The sequence below is a fragment of the Rattus norvegicus genome, chromosome 20 (assembly GCF_021556685.1).
Source record: "Rattus norvegicus strain SHRSP/BbbUtx chromosome 20, alternate assembly SHRSP_T2T, whole genome shotgun sequence".
In the NCBI taxonomy this organism is placed as follows: Eukaryota; Metazoa; Chordata; class Mammalia; order Rodentia; family Muridae; genus Rattus; species Rattus norvegicus.
Window position 1 is genome coordinate 10,354,351 of NC_141553.1, and position 18,435 is coordinate 10,372,785.

At 53.3% G+C, this 18,435-nt stretch overlaps 1 protein-coding gene and 1 long non-coding RNA gene across 5 annotated transcripts; one reads left to right on the forward strand and one right to left on the reverse strand.

The window, feature by feature from the left end:
* Positions 1–977: 977 nt before the first annotated feature.
* Wdr4 (WDR4 tRNA N7-guanosine methyltransferase non-catalytic subunit) lies at positions 978–17,314 on the reverse strand. 4 transcript variants are annotated; one of them, NM_001399044.1, is given in 11 exon segments: positions 978–1,793; positions 3,159–3,228; positions 3,691–3,874; positions 4,437–4,501; positions 5,215–5,313; positions 5,814–5,874; positions 7,691–7,803; positions 8,396–8,552; positions 14,650–14,793; positions 15,409–15,477; positions 17,187–17,314. In NM_001399044.1, coding segments are annotated over 11 exon segments (1,239 nt in total). In that variant the 5' UTR covers positions 17,276–17,314; the 3' UTR covers positions 978–1,605.
* On the forward strand, positions 1,726–4,066 carry LOC134483878 (uncharacterized). The gene is made up of 2 exons (XR_015645650.1): positions 1,726–1,872; positions 2,051–4,066. It is a non-coding gene; the product is annotated as an uncharacterized LOC134483878 (long non-coding RNA).
* Positions 17,315–18,435: the final 1,121 nt, after the last annotated feature.

The following is an 18,435-nucleotide window of genomic DNA, read 5'->3' on the forward strand; positions in this document are numbered from 1 at the left end:
CTCACACAGGTAAGTGGGCCCAGGGACATCCACAGGTGGAATGGTGTCACCGTCAGGTGGAAACAATCATGAACACTATGGAGACAGGACTGGGGTGGGCCCATGCGCTGCTCACTGCTGTTTGGCTGATCTCAGGAATGACCCCATCATGAAAGCACCATCTCTTCTTGGACACGAGGACTCCCCCTCACTGACTGTGTGGCTGTTTCGGGGCCTATGAGCCAGACAGCAGGGACCTCAGCTGCCTCTCGGCAACACATGCATTTGGTCTCTCATGGTTCCTTGCATTGTTCCACAGCCCATGGTAGCCCTGTGAGGACCAGCCCTGCAGGCATGGGCTGGACATGGCATGTGGGTAGCACAGGACCAAAGGGCTGAGTGAACGCAGCACTGTCTCAGCAAAGCTGTATTCCTGGGCCCTCAGGCTTGAGCTTACATGGTCATGAAACATTATCTCCAGCTATTTAGAACTTGGGTCACAGGACCCAGCCAGGTTTGCATATGCATTTATCCAGGGACCAAACATCTCCGTGTTCACAACGCATAACACTAGCTCCTATAGCAGTGAGTGTCCTGCTCTGTGCACACCACCGACTTAACAATATAGCTGCTAGTGGCCACAAGGCTTCCTACCATGTGTGCATGTCCACGTGGAGGCCAGAGGATGACACTGCTGTCTTCCTATTGCTAAAAGGTCACTGCTTAGACCAGGCTGCCACCCCAGCATCAGGGTTACAGGGTGCTAGTTCTGCCCTGCCTTTGTTCTGTGGGGGAGGGGGGGCCTTGAACTTGGGTCTTCTCTCTCCGTAGCTGCTTACTCGCCAAGCATCTCTCCTGCCCGGGATGGTTTCCCTGCAGCTGGTCTGGGACACAGCATGGGTGGGCAGAGCTAGCTGACACCTCTAGCCACCAAAAGCCGTGTCATCTGAGCAGCATGCCCACAGCCATTGTCTTAGGACCAGCTTTGGAGGCCGCTGAACATTCCAGAAAGCTATGCAAAGCTGTCTTTATTGATGCTGTGTATTCTCTTCACTCACTTCTGTTCTGCAGCGCATGCAGAGGTCAAAGCAGCAGACCCATGAGGTCACCAGTCATTCCCTGTAAACAAGGCTGGCCCGGCAAGGCCACACCCTCACAGCCCTGAAGCCTGCTTGGTCTGCTCAGCCCCAGACTGAGGCTACAGAGAAACAGTATCATCTGCCTCACAACAGCAAGCAGCTACGTGAGTGATTCAGGGCTCCAACCCCAAGGGAGCGAAGGCACCCTGTGATGGCAGGTCCTGCCTACTCCAGACCTCCCTAGAGATCCCCAGGGCACCACTCTAGGCACTGACAGTCGTGCGTGGTGCTGTGGTCAGCGTATCCTTCAATGTGAAGGTGCTTCCACACAGCTAATAGAGACTCATTAGCTAACACGGTCTGTCTCCCCTGCCGCTGGGCAGGAGACTGTGCTCAGTGGCAGAGGCAGTCTCTAGAGACCAGAGGCTGCTGAGCTCGTGGTGGGGACGGAGCTGCCACGATCTCCCTGAGGGATAAGCCAGACAGAAGGGAGAGGAGAGCTGGCCGTGCGGCCCCAGGGATGAGATGACCAAGCCGAGGTCAGCAGCTAAGGGCTGACTGCCCTGGCTGGGCACGCCTTTTTGGTCTGTTCTGGGGACCCTGGGTGGGGGCTCCTTTGCCGCTTCTTCTTCAGCTGCTGCTTCAGCCTCTCTTCCTTTTTCTTCAGATAAGAGGTCATGTTGTCAAAGGTGGCCTTGTACAGGCTGCGGAAGCCATCATCTGCACCAGCAGAGCCTATGACAAGGACAAGAAGAGATGCCAGGTGAAGTGACTGGGAACATGGCCCAGGGGCCAGACCTATTTCCTCTCACAGGTTGGTCTCTGGAATTCTACCTCCCTGACACCTCATGTGACCCAACCTTTGGGATCCACGCTTGGGCTGGACCTGGGGACTTGTTCCAACAGAATATGGAAGGGAAGGGATAGAGGTGGGAAGCAGGGTCAAGGGATCTGCTGACATCTGGTCTGTGCTTTCCCATTCACTGATAAAGTCAGCTGCAGGTCCTGAACCAAGGGGAGCACAGAAGTGAGGCCTAAATCCTGCAGCCACCTCCTGAGTGGGAATGGACCCTGCCCAAGGGGAACCTAAGACCAGCCAGGGTCAGTCAACACCAGTGGATGGCAGGTGGTCTACGGAGGCCACAGGCTCCAGCGAGCCATGGCTCTGGGTGGCAACACTGCAGGAGGCTTCCTTGAGTGTTAAGCTCTGGTACTACGGGCAGAGCCCCTCAGCCAGTCTCACCCTGGTGAGGTACATGCCAAGGACAACCAGCTGCATGCTACAGAGTGTCCTTAGGTCACCCTACCCTGCAGGTGGGTGTGGTCCCCGACCTCCAGCAGCCAAGGCTCAGGATGCACAGGCTAGTGTGGTGCTCCTCCCCGCCCTATCCACATGTGCTCATCTGTGTGTGGAGCGTCTGTGAAGACAGACTTTGATCTGAGTCTGCACAGGTAACCCTCAACGACCGGACTGAGCAAGGCCCAGAAGACCCAGAGGAGCTGGCCGGGCAGAGCATGAGGAAGTACAGTGGGAGGCCAACAGAATGGCTCAGGAGGGAAAGGATCCTGCGCCAAGCCTGACAGCCTGAGTTTCAGCCCACATTCTGCAGAGGCTGTCTCTGACACATGCTGCAGTCAGAAGTCCAAGGGTGAGCAGCTGCAGGCCCAGACTGCTAACACAGCCTGGGCCACAGGACACACTGCAGTCAGTTCAGAGTGAGCAGCCTGTCCTGCCTGCCACACTTCTTTCAATTCAACACAAGCCAGTCAGGCTCCAAGATGGGCTCTCAGTTGAGAAAACGCCCACTGGACGGCCCTGTGGCGAGTGAGCCTGCAGGCTTCAGAGGGCACAGCCCTGGAAGTCTAGGAACACTAGTTTCTAAGAATTGGCTTTGCAACATCTTTTCTGAGTAATCCTTTGTTTCATAAAGACTGGGTCTGGGTGGTTCTGCGTGGATGAGCATCCTCTGGCCAGGAAATACAACAGAGGACACCCCAAGCAGCAGCTGAGTGCTGGACTTCGAGTCCTATTCTCAGGTCTTCTCACTGCACTCGCAGTAGCAGAGCTTAGATGTATTATACACCTAACAGAGTTCTCACCTTCCAGCATGGCCCAGCTCTCACGGAGATGGCTGCAGAGTCTCTGGGACACAGCATCGTCAGGAGCAGCCTGCAGGTGACAAGTCAGCCGGGTCTCAGAGCAGGCAGAGGCCTGGCAGGGACACCCCCGGGCACAGGCACCTCCAAGAAGCTCTCCAGAGTTCCCAGTGCTGTTCTACCCCACCCAAAGCCTTATGGGATTGGCTGGGATGTCCCCCAGTGCTCCCCTGCACATCAGTACTCAGCAGGGCCCCGGGCACAGGGCCTGCACACCCACGAGGCCTAGCGCTGCCTTCAGCAGTGTGGGATGAGATGGGGTCGGGACCCATCACTGATGGCAACTCAACCTCCTGTACACAGGAACCGGTCAGTACCCAAGCCAGGGCAGACAAGCTGCCTCAGGGTAGATTCAGCCTTGGGACCTGCTGTGATCAAGCAGAAGAGGTTCAAGGCTGTGAGGAAATCTCATCTACACCCTGCCGCTCCCACCAGGACAACAGGCTCAGAACACGGAGATGCTGCATGCTCTCACCTGCCACTCGCTGCCCATGGGCCTCCAGAGCGCCAGAGGGGCATCACGGCAGTCCTGCAGAACCCACAGGCCCCGAGTCTCCTCAAATACAACATCCCACACCCGGTGAGGGAAAGTCAGCCGCTGTCTGAACACCAGCTGCTGTCTGCTGGCATCAAGTTGGAAGACGAAGCCCACAGGGACACTGTCCAGGAGAGAGAGAGAGACAGGTCACCACCACAACAGCACGTGACATCCAAGCCCTAGGCCTGCCTCTACGACCTTGAAGACGCTGAGTCACCCAAACCCTGGGGGATGGTACGTGTTTGTGGTCTGAGTTCTGGGGCAACTTGCTTTATAGCAAGAACTAATACAGGACAAATGAGATGGCCACCCACACGGTTCTAAGTGTACATGTAAGTGTTTCTCAACCTCTGGGTCGTGATCCCTGGAGGTAGCAAATGACCCTTTTTACAAGGGTCACCTGATACCATGGGCAAACACACGTTTACAATTCTTAACAGTAGCAAAGTTACAGTTATAAAGTAGCAACAAAAGTAACTATGGTTGGGGGTCACCACAGGTGTGGACAGAAGGCCAGGTTCTCTCCTCTGCAAACCTGTACTATTCTAACGTCTAAGGAAAGAGCATCCCCAAGCTTCACAGGAGAGCATGCAGGGCAGCAGAGGGAGCCCCTCGATTATACCCAGCCCCCCAATCTGCCCCACAGGTGCTAACTCGTCACCGACAGTGAAACCTGTTCTTACCACTCACACAGAAGCACCACATAGCTCTCCCGTCCCCAGAATGCAATCCTGGATGCAGCCAACCCCTGCAGAGGAAGCAGCTGATTAGCCAGGCCACCTGTGCTTCCTTCTCAGTGGAGCAAAAGAGCACGGGCACCACGGATCCCGTATGATGCCCACGCAGGGTTAGAGTACACCAAAACACTCTGGAATCAACAGGAGGGGAGCAGCCAACCCCCCTGTCCTCAGCCTGACCCTGGCTCTCCCCGCAGGCCTCTGACAGTGGGAAAGCAGGGATACACGGGAAGAGAGGCTGTGATAAAGACACAACTGTCCACCATGCTTCCCAGGACAGGAGGCGATGCACATAGAAGATTCTGAAAGCCCCAAGTTTCACGAAGTGTAGGAAAGAATGTGCCTCTCACTGGCTGGCCCAATTTTAAGCTAAGCAATCTGGGAACATCCCTGATGCCAGAGGAATCATGGGTACAGCAGGTACCAGGGGAATCCATGAGCACAAAGAATGCTGGCATGCCACCAACCAACACTGACAGAACATCGTGAGGCTGTCTGCCAACATCTTTTAATATTCAAGTGTGCCTGGAGGCCTTTCTGTAAGCTAGCCCCTGTGTACACACGCAGTGCGATGTGAACTGTTTCCATCAGGCACTGCAGAACTGGGAATCCTGTGTGTGTCCCCCAAGCCCTAAGAAGTCACACACTAAGATGACTTCCCATAATGAGAGCAATAGGAGATGGCTGGCAAACACCGGGGTGCCCAAGATGAGCATGAAGCTACCTTGTGGACTGAATGCTCGCCAGGCTCCTGTAGGCTGGCCAGGTCACAGCACTGCAGCTGGCAACCACTTCTGTACTTCCAGAGTCTCAGGGTGCCGTCCTGTACATAGACAGAAGGGTTAGCACGTGGGCTCAAGAGGCCTGTCCCAGAAGCAACAAAGGCTGGGGGAGGGCCGGGGAAACAGGACGCTGAACATAGCTGGGTGCAGACAGAGCCCCTCTGACAGCTAGGGCTCCCTTATGAAGAAAACCCTCTCTGTGGAGTACCGCAAGCTAAGCAGTTGTGCCACACCTAAGAAAGCCTCCAGGATGACAGGCGAGTCAAGACACCTAGCCATGGCACAGAGGCAAAGGAACCAAGATGGCCAGCAGCCTACTGAGCAAAGTCCACTCACACCGCCTGCTGTGCCGGGACCAGGCAGGCAAACACACATCAACTATGCACACAGCCCTGAAGAAGGGGCCACTTTAAGAGCCTGGAAGACACTCCCTCTAGTGGCCACAAGCAACAGAAACTGGTGGACCTGGCATCCTAGTTGGGGACAAGGGGCTGGACACTTTCTTTTGCTGTGAGCACCCAGCAGCAAGCAGGGAACTTACCCCGGAGGAAGAAAGCAGCAGCTCAGGATGACTGGGCACCACAAAGATGCGGCTCACAAACCTGTGGAGCAAGGCTAAGTCACCCAGAGCATGGGAGGGAGCCTCGAGCTGCTCAGAAAGGGAGAACACGGTCACCCCTCCCATACCAGCAGGTACTAAGAACATGGCTGGGCACGTTTGTGTCCCCGACATTACATCTGGACCAAGGGTGGCAGGGCCCAGTTCTGCCAGAGCATTGTCGCGTGCAGCTCTGCATGATGCCTCCATGCAGGGTCAGTGAGTCTCAGAGGGCAGGGCACCAGAGAAGAGGAAAGCCATACTACTGAGCACCAGAGAAGTCCCCAAGAGGCCTCTGTGTAGCCAGTCCATACCAGTGCCCCCAGGAAACCAATCAGAAACTCCTAGCTGCAAAACCCAACCTAGTTCTGTGGCTTCCAACTGCACAGGACAACAGCAGCCACTATGCCGCCAGCCGTGCACCTGAGCAAGCACCTGACTCTCCAGGAACCCCACACCTACCCTGCAATCCTCCTGGCCAGACACATGCTCTCCAGTGCAGGCAAGAAAGCTGCCCTTCTCCCAGCTCCTTTTATTTTTTTTAATGTACAAGTGTCCTGTCTGCATGTATTCCTGCAGGTCAGAAGGCATCAGATCCCATTATAGATGATCATGAGCCACCCCACTATGTAGTTGCTGGGAACTGAACTTAGGACCTCTGGAAGAGCAGCCATTGGTCTTAACCGCTGAGCCATCTCTCCAGCCCCTTCTCCCAGCCCTTATCAGAGACTTTATCTTTCTCAAGACCCAGGCCTCCTACCACAAGCTGGTTCACATAGCTCCCTTCATCTCCATTACCTCAATACCAAGCCAACTGACCCAGGCCTGGCCTGCAGCTGCCATCTGAGGGGCCCTGGCTGTAGCCCTAGGCCCTCCAAGAGGAATAAGCTGTGTGCATCCCTAAGTCACCCCAAGTCCTCAGCAGCTAAGAAGGGACCAGTGCACACAAAGCTGAACTAAAAGGCCACGGGGGTTCCCTCCCTGCACTGCAGAAACCCCAAGGGCTAACAGGTACAGTTCATTCTCAAGTCACTGTACACAAGCGACAGGTTCCTGCAGAAGGTAGAGGGGTAAAGTCCCCAAGGAAGTAGGCAGCACCAACAGAAAATGACAAAGAGGAGCAAAGGGCTGCCACATAAACACCAGTTCCACAAACCACAATGTGACAAGAACCTGAGGCAGGAGTGCACGCCCACTGGAGTGAGGCTCAGCGGAACCCAGCGCATCCTCTGAGACAACTACAAGCCGCGCTAAGCTGTGGCAAGGTACAAGCTGACTGACATAGCCTTCTCCAAGGCCAACTTCTGCATCCCACTGGAGAAGTCAAGAGCCAGCTCAGAACTGAAGTCTTCCAGGCCTCCTTCCCACTGTCTGCAATAACGTGCTTTCCGTTCAGTGCAGACACACTAAGTGCTGTTCCCTGTGCACCCTGCAATCAACCTCTGGCCAAAGAGCAGTTTTCTCCACCAAAGATCACTTGCCAGGAGAGCACAGGCGGAGACCCAGACATTTAACTCCTCCCGACAGCCTGCAGTTACCAGGGTACACTGGTCCCTGGGCCCGGAAGAGTTTGCAGTGTGGACTGTGGAAACGGGCTGAGCAGCACCAGCCCAGGAGCTATGCTGGCCCTGGGCTTCCCACAGCTCACAGCCCTGGGTTTCTGCAGCTCTCACATCTATGGGAGCCATGGGCCTGACACGGCCATCGGAGCCTCCAAGTATCCCTTAGCATGAAGCCCCTACCAGTATACCCAAGCACCAGTGCCCTGGCCCACCCTCATTTATTAGACGCGACTTTATTAGGGGCAGGGTGGCACTTACTCCGTGTGGCCCAGGCAGAAAGCCTCGATGCTGTGTGGGGCGGCAGCCCAGCTGACCCGGATCTTCTCATCCCGGTCTGCGGTGAGCACAAACTGGTCATCAGGACTCACAGCCTACATCACCAGGCAGAGGCGACAGAAAGAGAGCCACTCACTGGGTGGCCTTGCAAATATCATCAGAATGCTTGGATTTTCTCCAGGCTTCCCTGAAGGCTTTTCAGGGAGCTGAAGTGCATCTTGGAAGGGCAATGGGAACTGGCAGGGACAGAAGGAGCTTCTCTACTGTGAGAGGGTCCTCAGAAGTGCCCAGTTCCCATTCCTCAGCTTAAATCAGGGCCAGAGCCCTTCCCTCTATACACTAAGTCCAGGTCCAATGCCACCCACTCATGCCTGCTGCACCCTTCCCAGCCCCCACTCTGGACAGCAGCAGCCAGCCATACTAAGCATTGCGCACAGCCCTTGATGCTACCCACCTCGGACTGCCCCAGTTCTGCAGACTGGAGGCCAGGGTCACAGCTAAACCCTAGAGGGGAGACCACAGGCCAAGTAGCTCTCACCACTACCCTACACTGCCCAGACTGAGGACCAGAGGTGCAGAATGAGGATCACTCGCCTGTCAGTTCCACTCCAGCCTCCTACTCTGGGATCCCCATGCTTCTCCCACCTGGCCCTGCCCATGCAGTGTTGCATGTGTGTTCCCACATACCACATCTAGCAGCATGGAGAGGTGCCCAAGTTCCAGCCTGCCACATCCACCCGAATCCAGCACCGGGAAGGAGTAGACGTCTCCAGACTTGTCAGCCACCAAGACTCGATCCTCGGAGGCTGTGAAGGTCAGGGCGGTGCACCTCCGCACCACCGTCCTGCAGAGTCAGAGAGCTGAGCTGCCTCGGGCCCCAAGTCAGCGCAGGCCCTCCTCAGACCCTAAAGCCAGAGATGGTCCCAGTTTAAAATGGCTACACGCACAAGGCTTTGACGTCACCTAGTGCAAAGGGTAGCACACACCCAGCTCTCGCTGTTGACCACTCAACTCCAAGTGGCCAATGGGACTGTAACGCAGGCTTCTCCTACACAGCCTGGCTCGGTTGCAGGCTGACCACATCTAGGCCCATAGGTCTGGGGGTAATAAGTGTGTTAACAGTTCTGATTTAAGAGCTGATGGGCTTAGGAGCACCTAAGTCTACAGAGAATCTGCTCCTTACACTGCAGAAGGTGGTGCCCCAAACACACAGCTAAAACAAACAATGCCTTCAACCTATTTAACTTTTACAATTCCCCCTCAAAAAATGAAAGACATAGCTGGGTGTGGTGGCTCACACCCTTGATCACAGCAGTCAGAAGGCAGAAGTGGTGGATCTCTGAGTTTAGGGCAGTGAGTTTCAGGACAGCCACGGTTACACAGAAAAACCCTGTCTCAAAAAAACTAATACAAAAACAAAGACAGGTAGGCACACACCTGACATCCCAAGTGCTAGCTATGCTACAAAGCATATATGCTCTCTAGACCCCAGAGCCCTGGTGTCTCCCCACCAGCAGGACCACCTGGCTCTACCTACCCCCAACCCACCTCAGCCCACCTCATCTGTGACTCTGCTGCTAGGTCTGAGTCTAGAATCAGGAAGGCCATGGGCACTATCAGGTTGTCAGACCTTCAAGTGGCTGTAGGTGCCCTTCATACCCAGAGCAACGTGAGCCACGGGCAACAGGACAGCCATGAGTCAGCCAGAATTCCCAGTACACGACATAGGGACAGTGTTGGAGACCACTTAAATCTGTTAAATCAACCCATGTCAAATCACAGCACTCCCTGGCCCAGGCCCCATGGTAAGTCCAAGCTGCAAGCTGGTCCAGGTAAGGAGCATTGGTCCCAGGGGAAGGCACCCAGATGGTGTTCCCTGGTAATGTCACCCATCGCTCTAAGCCTGCTCTGCAGTGCACACACCCTCACCACAGAAACCCTGCCTCCCTTTCCTTTGTTGCTCAGCACTGGCAGTAGCCACTGCTGAGGAGCTAATGCTGGGGGCAGAACAAGACCCACACCTCACAGCAGTGGGCTGGCCATACGCAGGCCTGAGACAGGACCCACACCCTCACAGCAGTGGGCTGGCCATACGCAGGCCTGAGACAGAGCCTGAAGCTTGAGGACAGTATCCACAAGAGACAAAAAGAAAAGGGAAGGGCTGGAGAGATGGCTCAGTGGTTAAGAGCACCCGACTGCTCTTACAGAGGTCCTGAGTTCAATTCCCAGCAACCACATGGTGGCTCACAACCATCTGTAAAGAGATCCGATGCCCTCTTCTGGTGTATCTGAAGACAGCTACAGTGTACTCATATATAATAAATGAATAAATAAATCTTTAAAAAAAAAAAAAAAGAAAAGGGAAGGGGTTGGCTGCACTGCTGCTCTCCTCTATCTGTCTGCGCAGCCGCAGAGTAGGTGCTCCAGAGGGGCACAATGGAGGACAGGAGAGAGACCATTAGGCTCTGGGGCCAATGAACCAAAACAAATGGCCTGAGCCACCTAGCAACCGTGTCTGTGTTAATGGGTTCAATGTGCCACTGTGCCAAACTCAAGCACAAGCTCTACACAGGTCAAGACAAACCACCAACAGTGACGCACAGGACTCCATCTGCCCAGAACTTGCTTCCTACATGAGTCTTCCCATGCCACACTGCTACTACACAGCTCCAGGCAGACACATTCATGGTACACTGCCAACCTCTCCGACTATGGCATAGAGGCACCAGGAAGGTATCTGCTGTGGGCTCAAGCCTGGAATTAGGGCCCAAGTCCAATCATCAGACGAGAAGTATGCAGGGAAGAACTCCAGGAGCTGAGGCAGAAGCCCCACTGAACCCGACTTCGTGACAGCAGGTGTTAGGCACTTCCCTAATCCTCTGGTCTCAGGGTTTGCAGCCCAGAGCTCCACAGAACAACGAGTCCTGCCTCTCCTCTCTGGTGGGCTCCAGTAGAGAGGGAACAGGCTGGTCTCTGCCAATGTGTCTCCCTGAGGAGCTCTGAAGCTCCCATTTACATATGGTGCTGCCCCAAGCCATCCTTCAAAGACACAATGTTTATGTCCTGCCAGGCACTAAGGATCTCAAAATTCCTGCCACAGCAGTCCAGCCATAGCTCTGTCAACTCATATCCCCAGCAACCCAGTGCAGAGCAAACAGGCTCTTCCTCTGTGCTGTTACAACTTTCTGCAGAACACTTTCTAGAATAGTCCGACTTCTCACACATAAAACACCACCAAAACTAATGGTTTCATTGTCCTTTTGTGTCTTCATGTTTAGCTGGTAACCCTGGTCTCTGGTCTATATGGCTACCATTCTCAACTGACGAACTGTCACCCACAACTCCCCCACATAAGACTGAGGGGAGAAGCCAAGAGTGGTGGCCCATGCCTTAAACCTGGCCCTCTCTGACTAAGGCACAGCCTGATTTACAGAGGGAGTTTCAGGACAGTCAGGGCTACAGAGAAACCAAGGAAGGAAGGAGAAGAGGGAGGGAGGAAGGGAAAGAAAAGAGGAAAGAGGGAAGGTGGGAAGGAAGGAGGGAGAGAGGGAGGGGGAGAAAGAGAAGAGAGAGAACGGAAAGGAGACTGAAGGCAGCAGCTGGATAGCACCCAGGCCTCAGCCAGGAAGCCCAGAGCAGCCTGGGGCTCCCCAATGGTGTGCAGGACACACAAACTCAAATACATGCAACTGGGGTTGGGGATTTAGCTCAGCGGTAGAGCACTTGCCTAGCAAGCGCAAGGCCCTGGGTTCGGTCCCCAGCTCCGAAAAAAAAAGAAAAAAGAAAAACAAACAAACAAACAAAATGCAACTGTTGGAGCCAGGCTGCACGACAGGAGTGTAAAGGTGGTCTCCTCAAGGAAACAGGTTCAGAGTCCAAGGAGATCTGTGCCCACGAAGTACAGTGACACCACAGTATGGAGTATGACAGCCTCCAGTGTAAAGGGGACTGAGCAACCTCCACTCCCACATGCCTGCTGCCTTCCTGATCAGACCTCCCTTCTCCCTTCCCTTCCCATGCTCACCTACACATGCCCTGCCGTCAGACTTCCCACCAGACAGAGAGCGAAGGACTTTACCTTGCCCTACTAACTTCGTGAACCCAAAATTCCAAAGGAGTTGTTTTCTCAATTTTGGAAATTTTTTCCAAAAAGCTCTTACAACTCTGTAAAAAGTTTGAAAGTCCTCTTGCTGAAAACAAACAAAAAACAACAAAACCCCTGAAAGATACAAAAAGAAGTTCGCAAAGAGCAAGCGACTGTCCAGCGTGCAGAGAGCCACACTGCCTCACAGGCAGTTGAGATGGAGGACTTGAGAATGCCAAGTGATGAGAAAACACTTAGAAACCCCCACAGGAGCTGGAGAAATGGCTCGGCTGTTCAATAGCTTGCTGCTCCCGCAGAGGCCCCGTGTGGTAGGTCACAGTCATTGACCTCCAGTTCCAGGGGCTCCAACATCGTCTTTTGGCCTCTTCAGGCACCATGCACATACTCCGTGTGCACAGACAAGCACACTGTGGGCCCGCCCAAATGCTACCTCTCCGTGCCTGCAGCCTGCACTACTGCTGCTGCCTTCTAAGACATGGCAACGACATTGCATTCTCCCATACGCCTTCATCCTAGGAGGCGCCAGGTCTCCTTGTCAAGTCCCCTAGCTGAGCTGCTGGCCAGCTGTGCACCCCCATGATCTAAAAACGAAAGGTCAGAGTCTGTCTGAGCTCACACCCAAGTGCAGCCCACAGCCCATGGGCACAACCACCATGTAAGCTTATGTGAGCCACATACTGGGGGCTAAGAGTGCAGGCCAGAGGGAGAACACACTCTGAGCACGAGGGGCCGTGTCCCCAGCACCTAACTAACAAGTCACAGACACCCCACCCCGTCCCAGGCTGGCACACCAGAGCCTGTGCTGTCATAGGTGACCAGGTGACTCTTGTGCCTACCTCTGCAGTCGGTCAAGGTCCCCATCACACTCTCTTAAAAACCTTCTGTGCATAAGTGTGGGTTCTCCCGTGAGGATACAACCATGCGTGTGCTACAGTACACACGTGAAGGTCAGAGGGCAACCCCAGGCAGTACCCTTGCTTTCATTTTGTGTGAACAGCAGCTCCTGTTCTTTGCCACTGCATACACAAAGCTAGCCTGTCTGCGACCTACAGAGTTCTCTTGTGTCTAGCTGCCATCCTGCTGGAGGGCTGTGATTACGGAGGCACGCCCTCATGTCCAGCCCTACGTGGGCTCCAGGACAAAGGCACCTGCTGCCAAGCCAGTGGACCCTGGTCTTATCCCCAGGACTCACATGACAGAAGAAGTGGCCCAAGCACACATGTAGGTACACATATGTAGGTACACATAGTACACACACACACACCAGCACAGGCAGATAAGTAATTTAAAAACAGAGAGCCAGCGTCCTGCTGGAGTCGCCTGTGTCTGTGGGAGGGCCTGAGGAAGCCTGGCACACTGAGTGTCCTGTTAAGTTCCTGTTAAGTTCTAAACAGTGCCTACCTACTACCCGTCTAAGGTGCAAGAGCTTATGCACTGACAGGCAGCGGTTCAGGCCTCTTTCTCTAAGCTGACGGAGAGAGGGCGAAGTGGATGTACGCTCTTGATACCACCTAATAGCCAGAGTTGGGGTTTTTGTTTTTGATTTTTTAAACTCATCTCTTAGGAAACAGGATGAACTAAAACTCCAAAAAGCTCAGCTGACACTTCTGAGCATCAGTAGTTCAAATGTCACACCCACAGCTATCCTGGTGGGATGAGTGTGTGATGTCCCACAGGCTCATGTGTTTAAACACCTCATCCACAGCAGTGGTGTGGTTCTGAAGGTTGCAGGGCCTTTAAGAGATAAGGCCTAGCTGCAAATATAAGGCCCTAGGGCAGACCATGAGAGACACTGTCCAGCCCTGCTCTCCGAATCCTAACATACCCAGAGATCAGCACCGTGAGCTCGGCCTGGCACGCCTTTCCTTCCCAATTCATGCATCCTGACACTACCAGCACCACACCTGTCCTGAAAGCGCATCCTCTGAGCGACCAGCCAGGACAAACCCTCCTTCCCCGAGCTGCTTCTGTCAGGGATTTAACAGCAACAGAAACACTGATGGATAAACTCAAGGTTGGTTAGATCAGCCAGTGGGGGTGGGATGGGGGTGGGCTGATGCCACAGAAGAATCAAGAGATTCAGGAGACCCAGAGCATCTGTATTTGGTTGTCTGAGCCCCAGCACCATGTACCACAGTGACACCCACCTCCACGCTCAGGGATAAGGTGGCTCTGAGAAAGGGCAGCATCTCGGGAAACACAGATTCACACACGGTCTCCTACTCCTTACTATGGCCACCTCCATCTCCCTCCCTGCACACCGCCTTCAGAAACAACAGTGAGTGATGCAGAGTTGCCTGTGGAACTCCTGGGGAGAGGACCATTAGAGCCACCCATGCTCCTGCCCAGTTGCTGGTCTCACCCAACAGCTAGCTCGTCCATTATCTTCTCCTCAGACACACAAGGCTGCACCTCATCACCTTAGCTTACAAATGCACACCACCCGCTTCTACTTCCCCAAAGCCCGGTCGTGAGCTAACAGCCCCAGCCTGCTGGGCATGAGGCTGCAGCAAAGTGGAGAGCAGGAAGGCACAGTGGCACTGAGTGCTGGCGCTGCAGCCACAGGGGCCTCTACAGAGCCTCTCCCAACTGAATAGCCCTAGACTGCCCACTTAACCCCCACACCACCCAACGTGAGAGAGGAGCCCATGCCACCCCCACATGCTGTTAGGACTCAGTCAGTTAATACTCGTAAAGCTCTGCGATCAGTGTCTCACTCATGGCTGGTACGTCATGTTAGCTGCTGATTACAGTGGTTACTGTCACTATGGCTACTGACATGCAAGTACTAGGAGTGCATAGGACATCTTAATGACTCGGTGTTAGCATTTCATACCTGACACTCAGACATTGCCATGGTTTTGTACGGAAAAGAATCAGACGCTTACTGTCATCAGTTAAAGCAAAATAGCGGCCAGACTTGGAGAAGGTGGACGCCAGAATCGTGTCACTCCCCCTGTCTGCGGGCTGTCCGTCCTCCCTGAAAGGGCAGGGGAAGAAAGGGAAAACAATTAGGCCTCGTGTGAGTTGCCGGGCTTGTCCATTCTAACACAGGTAAGTAGAAGGCGCGTGGTCAGGCACTTCGTGCAGCCAGAGCATGATGAGAGATTAAGGGGACCCAAGCATGAAACCTAACACAAATGCTAATTAATATCCAGTGTGGGCTGGAAGGACTCTCAGCGATCACGTGGCCTAGCCCTCATAGACATGGACTAATCCAAGGCTAGAAGCAGGGGTTGATAAAATTCATGACACACTGAGTCACAAGTCCAGGCCACCACACAAAACAGTCACACGCTGCTTCTTACCTTTCAATTAGTTAACTCCCCACACCTGCCCTCAGTGCATTTCGTTTGAAACGGTCACTCTTACTTTAAGGAGCCAGTAACAAAAATGAGTACTAAAGAAATTAAAACAAAAGAACCTAAAAGTTCCCCGGGAAGGTCCCACACAGTCTGAATGCCCACAGTCCAAGTTGCTTCCATGTTTCTTTCTGAACTGGAATGCACAACAAGGGAACAGGAGCCAGGACTTCAGCAGGCTCACCGGTCTCAGCGCTCAAACCACAAGCGACCATGCTTCCCCACCATCTCACCCTTTATCTTCCTGCACGGACTTCTTCTCGGCAGTGCTGCAGTCATACGAGAAGAGGCAGTCATCGTCGCTAAAGGGAAGAGATAGGCATGAGCAGTTATTAACAAACACACATGATTACTGCATCTTACCCTGGGAACAAAAACACATCACTGTCATTACATCATGGGTCTTATCCATGACAGAGAAGAGCCAAGGACTGCCACTGCTTAACCTGTCAGCATACATCATGAACAGTCGGCACGGTCCTGTTCTAAATCAGTTCAGTGTGGCATGGCGGTGCAAGCCTGGAATCAATGCAGTCTTCTTCCAGCCACCAACCTGTTAATTCTAAATTATGTTCTGATGTGGTTTTTTGTTATGGTGGTGGTTTATCTGTGTAGCCCTGGCTGTCTTGGAACTCACTCTGTAGACCAGGCTGGCCTCAAACTTGGGATATCCACCTGCCTCTGCCTGAGTGCTGGGATCAAAGGTGTCCACTAGCGAACCCCAGTTCCCCCACTCCCCTCCCCCCCGGCCACCCACCCATTCTGATATTTTCTTTTTAAAAAATTATTTATTATATATGTAATGTTCTTCCTGCATACATGCCTGCATACCAGAAGAGGGCACCAGATCTCGTTATCCATGGTTATAAGCCACCATATGGTTGCTAGGAGTTGAACTCAGGACCTCTGGAAGAACAGCCAGCGCTCTTAACCTATGAGCCATCTCTCCAGCCCTCTGATAATTGTTTTCAACTCAGCTTTGCTCTCAAATTTAAAACCGCTGAGGTTGTCCTTACATAATTCAGAAACAAGTCTCACCTGCCCCCATGAGCCTCTGGCCCTTACTCAGATGAGAATCACATTCCAAATCAGAACTTAAGCTCCCTTCTTTTGCTCTGACCTGTAACCTAGCACATTAAAGCATCTGGTACTATTGACAACCCATAAAGCGGCTTCATCAAAGACTTTTCCAGTTAAACACTTAACCGCAGAAAGAGAAATCATCTTCCAAGTCCGAAACTTTGTTGGGCATTCCCCAAAAGGCACAAACTGAGGAACAATTCCTAATCTTCAAACATCTAAGTACCGAAGCTAAACGGGATAGGGGGGAAAAAAGCCGACACGGACTGCCACTGATTCTCTAGGTTGGTGGTAATCAACTACTTGCTCAAAGAATACTATCACCGAACACGACGTATACATAAAGACAGAAATAACAAAGCAAATCGTTATGTCATGTGAAGGGCCTTTAGGGAGATGCCCACTTCAGGCTCCGCAAGCATCCTGGGTTTGGAAGGTGTCGGGTTAAAAACCTCGAAGGGGGTTGGGGATTTAGCTCAGTGGTAGAGCGCTTGCCTAGGAAGCGCAAGGCCCTGGGTTCGGTCCCCAGCTCCGAAAAAAAAAACAAAAAAACAAAAAAACTCGAAGGGCAACAAAAGCCGGGTTGCTGGACGCAGATGAGGGAGAAGGAGCACGTTTTGCGCTCAGTAAGAACCTGCAGGGTTCCCTAATACATGATTCTCAACAGGAAGATTCCAAACAGGTCAGGATTGAAGCCAGGACCCCCCAGAAGCCTGGGCAATGAGACACCCACGTGACTTAGCCCTCCCGACGCCGCGCAGGCGCCACAGAGTCCGGAAGTGCCCCTACTCTAAACCGAGAGCGCGCCCCGGACCTGCCGTGCAGATTATGGGGCTATAGGTCCGGGTGAAGGGGCGCCGAGGACCGGGAATCCGGGAAGACACGGAACATGGCCGCTCCGGCCTCGCCGCCCTCAGCACGAGCCTCTTACCTGCTCGCGGTGGAGAAGGCTAGGAACCGGCTGCCTCCTCGCACCACCAGCGTCTGGGCGCACAGTGCCAGGCCCGCAGAGCTCGCCATGGGCCCGTCCGCCGCCTCCGCACACGTGCGACGCTCAGCGCCCTTCCTGGTGGCGCCGGCCAGTGACGTCACCCGGCACCGCGCAAATGGCGTGCGGGGCAGGAGCATGCGCACAGGGAGAGGTCGCATTTGATTTGAATACCTCGGAGGTGCTGATGCTATAGATTCCCCGCGTGCCTTTCGCGTTGATTGACTTTTCCGCCCGTCAGGTTAGGTGGTTCCTCTTGGACAGAGCCTGGTACTCAGTTTGTGCCGTTTTAAAAAAAAAAAAGGGGGCTGGAGAGATGGCTCAGAGGTTAAGAGCACTGACTGCTCTTTCAGAGGTCCTGAGTTCAAATCCCAGCAACCACATGGTGGCTCACAACCATCTGTAATGAGACCCGATGCCCTTTTCTGGTGTATCTGAAGACAGCTACAGTGTGCTTAATAAATAAATAAATCTTTTAAAAACAAAAAAAAAAAAACAAAAAAAAAAAAAAACCTGCGTGACATTAGTACTGGATGGCCAGGCCCAATATGTGACCATGTGTGATTACAAATCGCTGGAAATGTGCTACTTACGGTCCTTATGAAAGACAAAGACGTCTTGGACCCCAACTGTCACACGTGTGTATCGAACGGTGTGCCTCCCCAGATCACCAAAAGACTCGTTCCATCCATCCCAGTGACTCACGACGTCCAGAATGCTGTGGTCTCTTTTGGTTGGGTGTAGACCCCCCCCAAGACAGCTCATAAAGAGACGGTTCATCTGCTCCACCCACCCAACACACCCGAAACCTATTTCAAAGTCACACTTATTATACTGTGTACAATTGCTATCTCTAGGCTGGGAGGTTCTCTGGGTGAATCCATCTTTTTTTTTTTTTTTCTTTTCTTTTTTTCGGAGCTGGGGACCGAACCCAGGGCCTTGCGCTTGCTAGGCAAGCGCTCTACCACTGAGCTAAATCCCCAATCCCGGTGAATCCATCTTATAAAGCAGCCGTTGTTGGCTCCATTTTTACCTCAAACTGAGTCAGAACAGCTCTTCGTTTTTACTTGAGCAAGTTACACAACATCTGTCTAACAGCATGGATTGATGAGAACTACTTCTGGAAGCTGGGAGGTGGCGGCACACGTCTTTAATCCCAGCACTTGGGAGGCAGAAGCAGGCAGATCTCTTG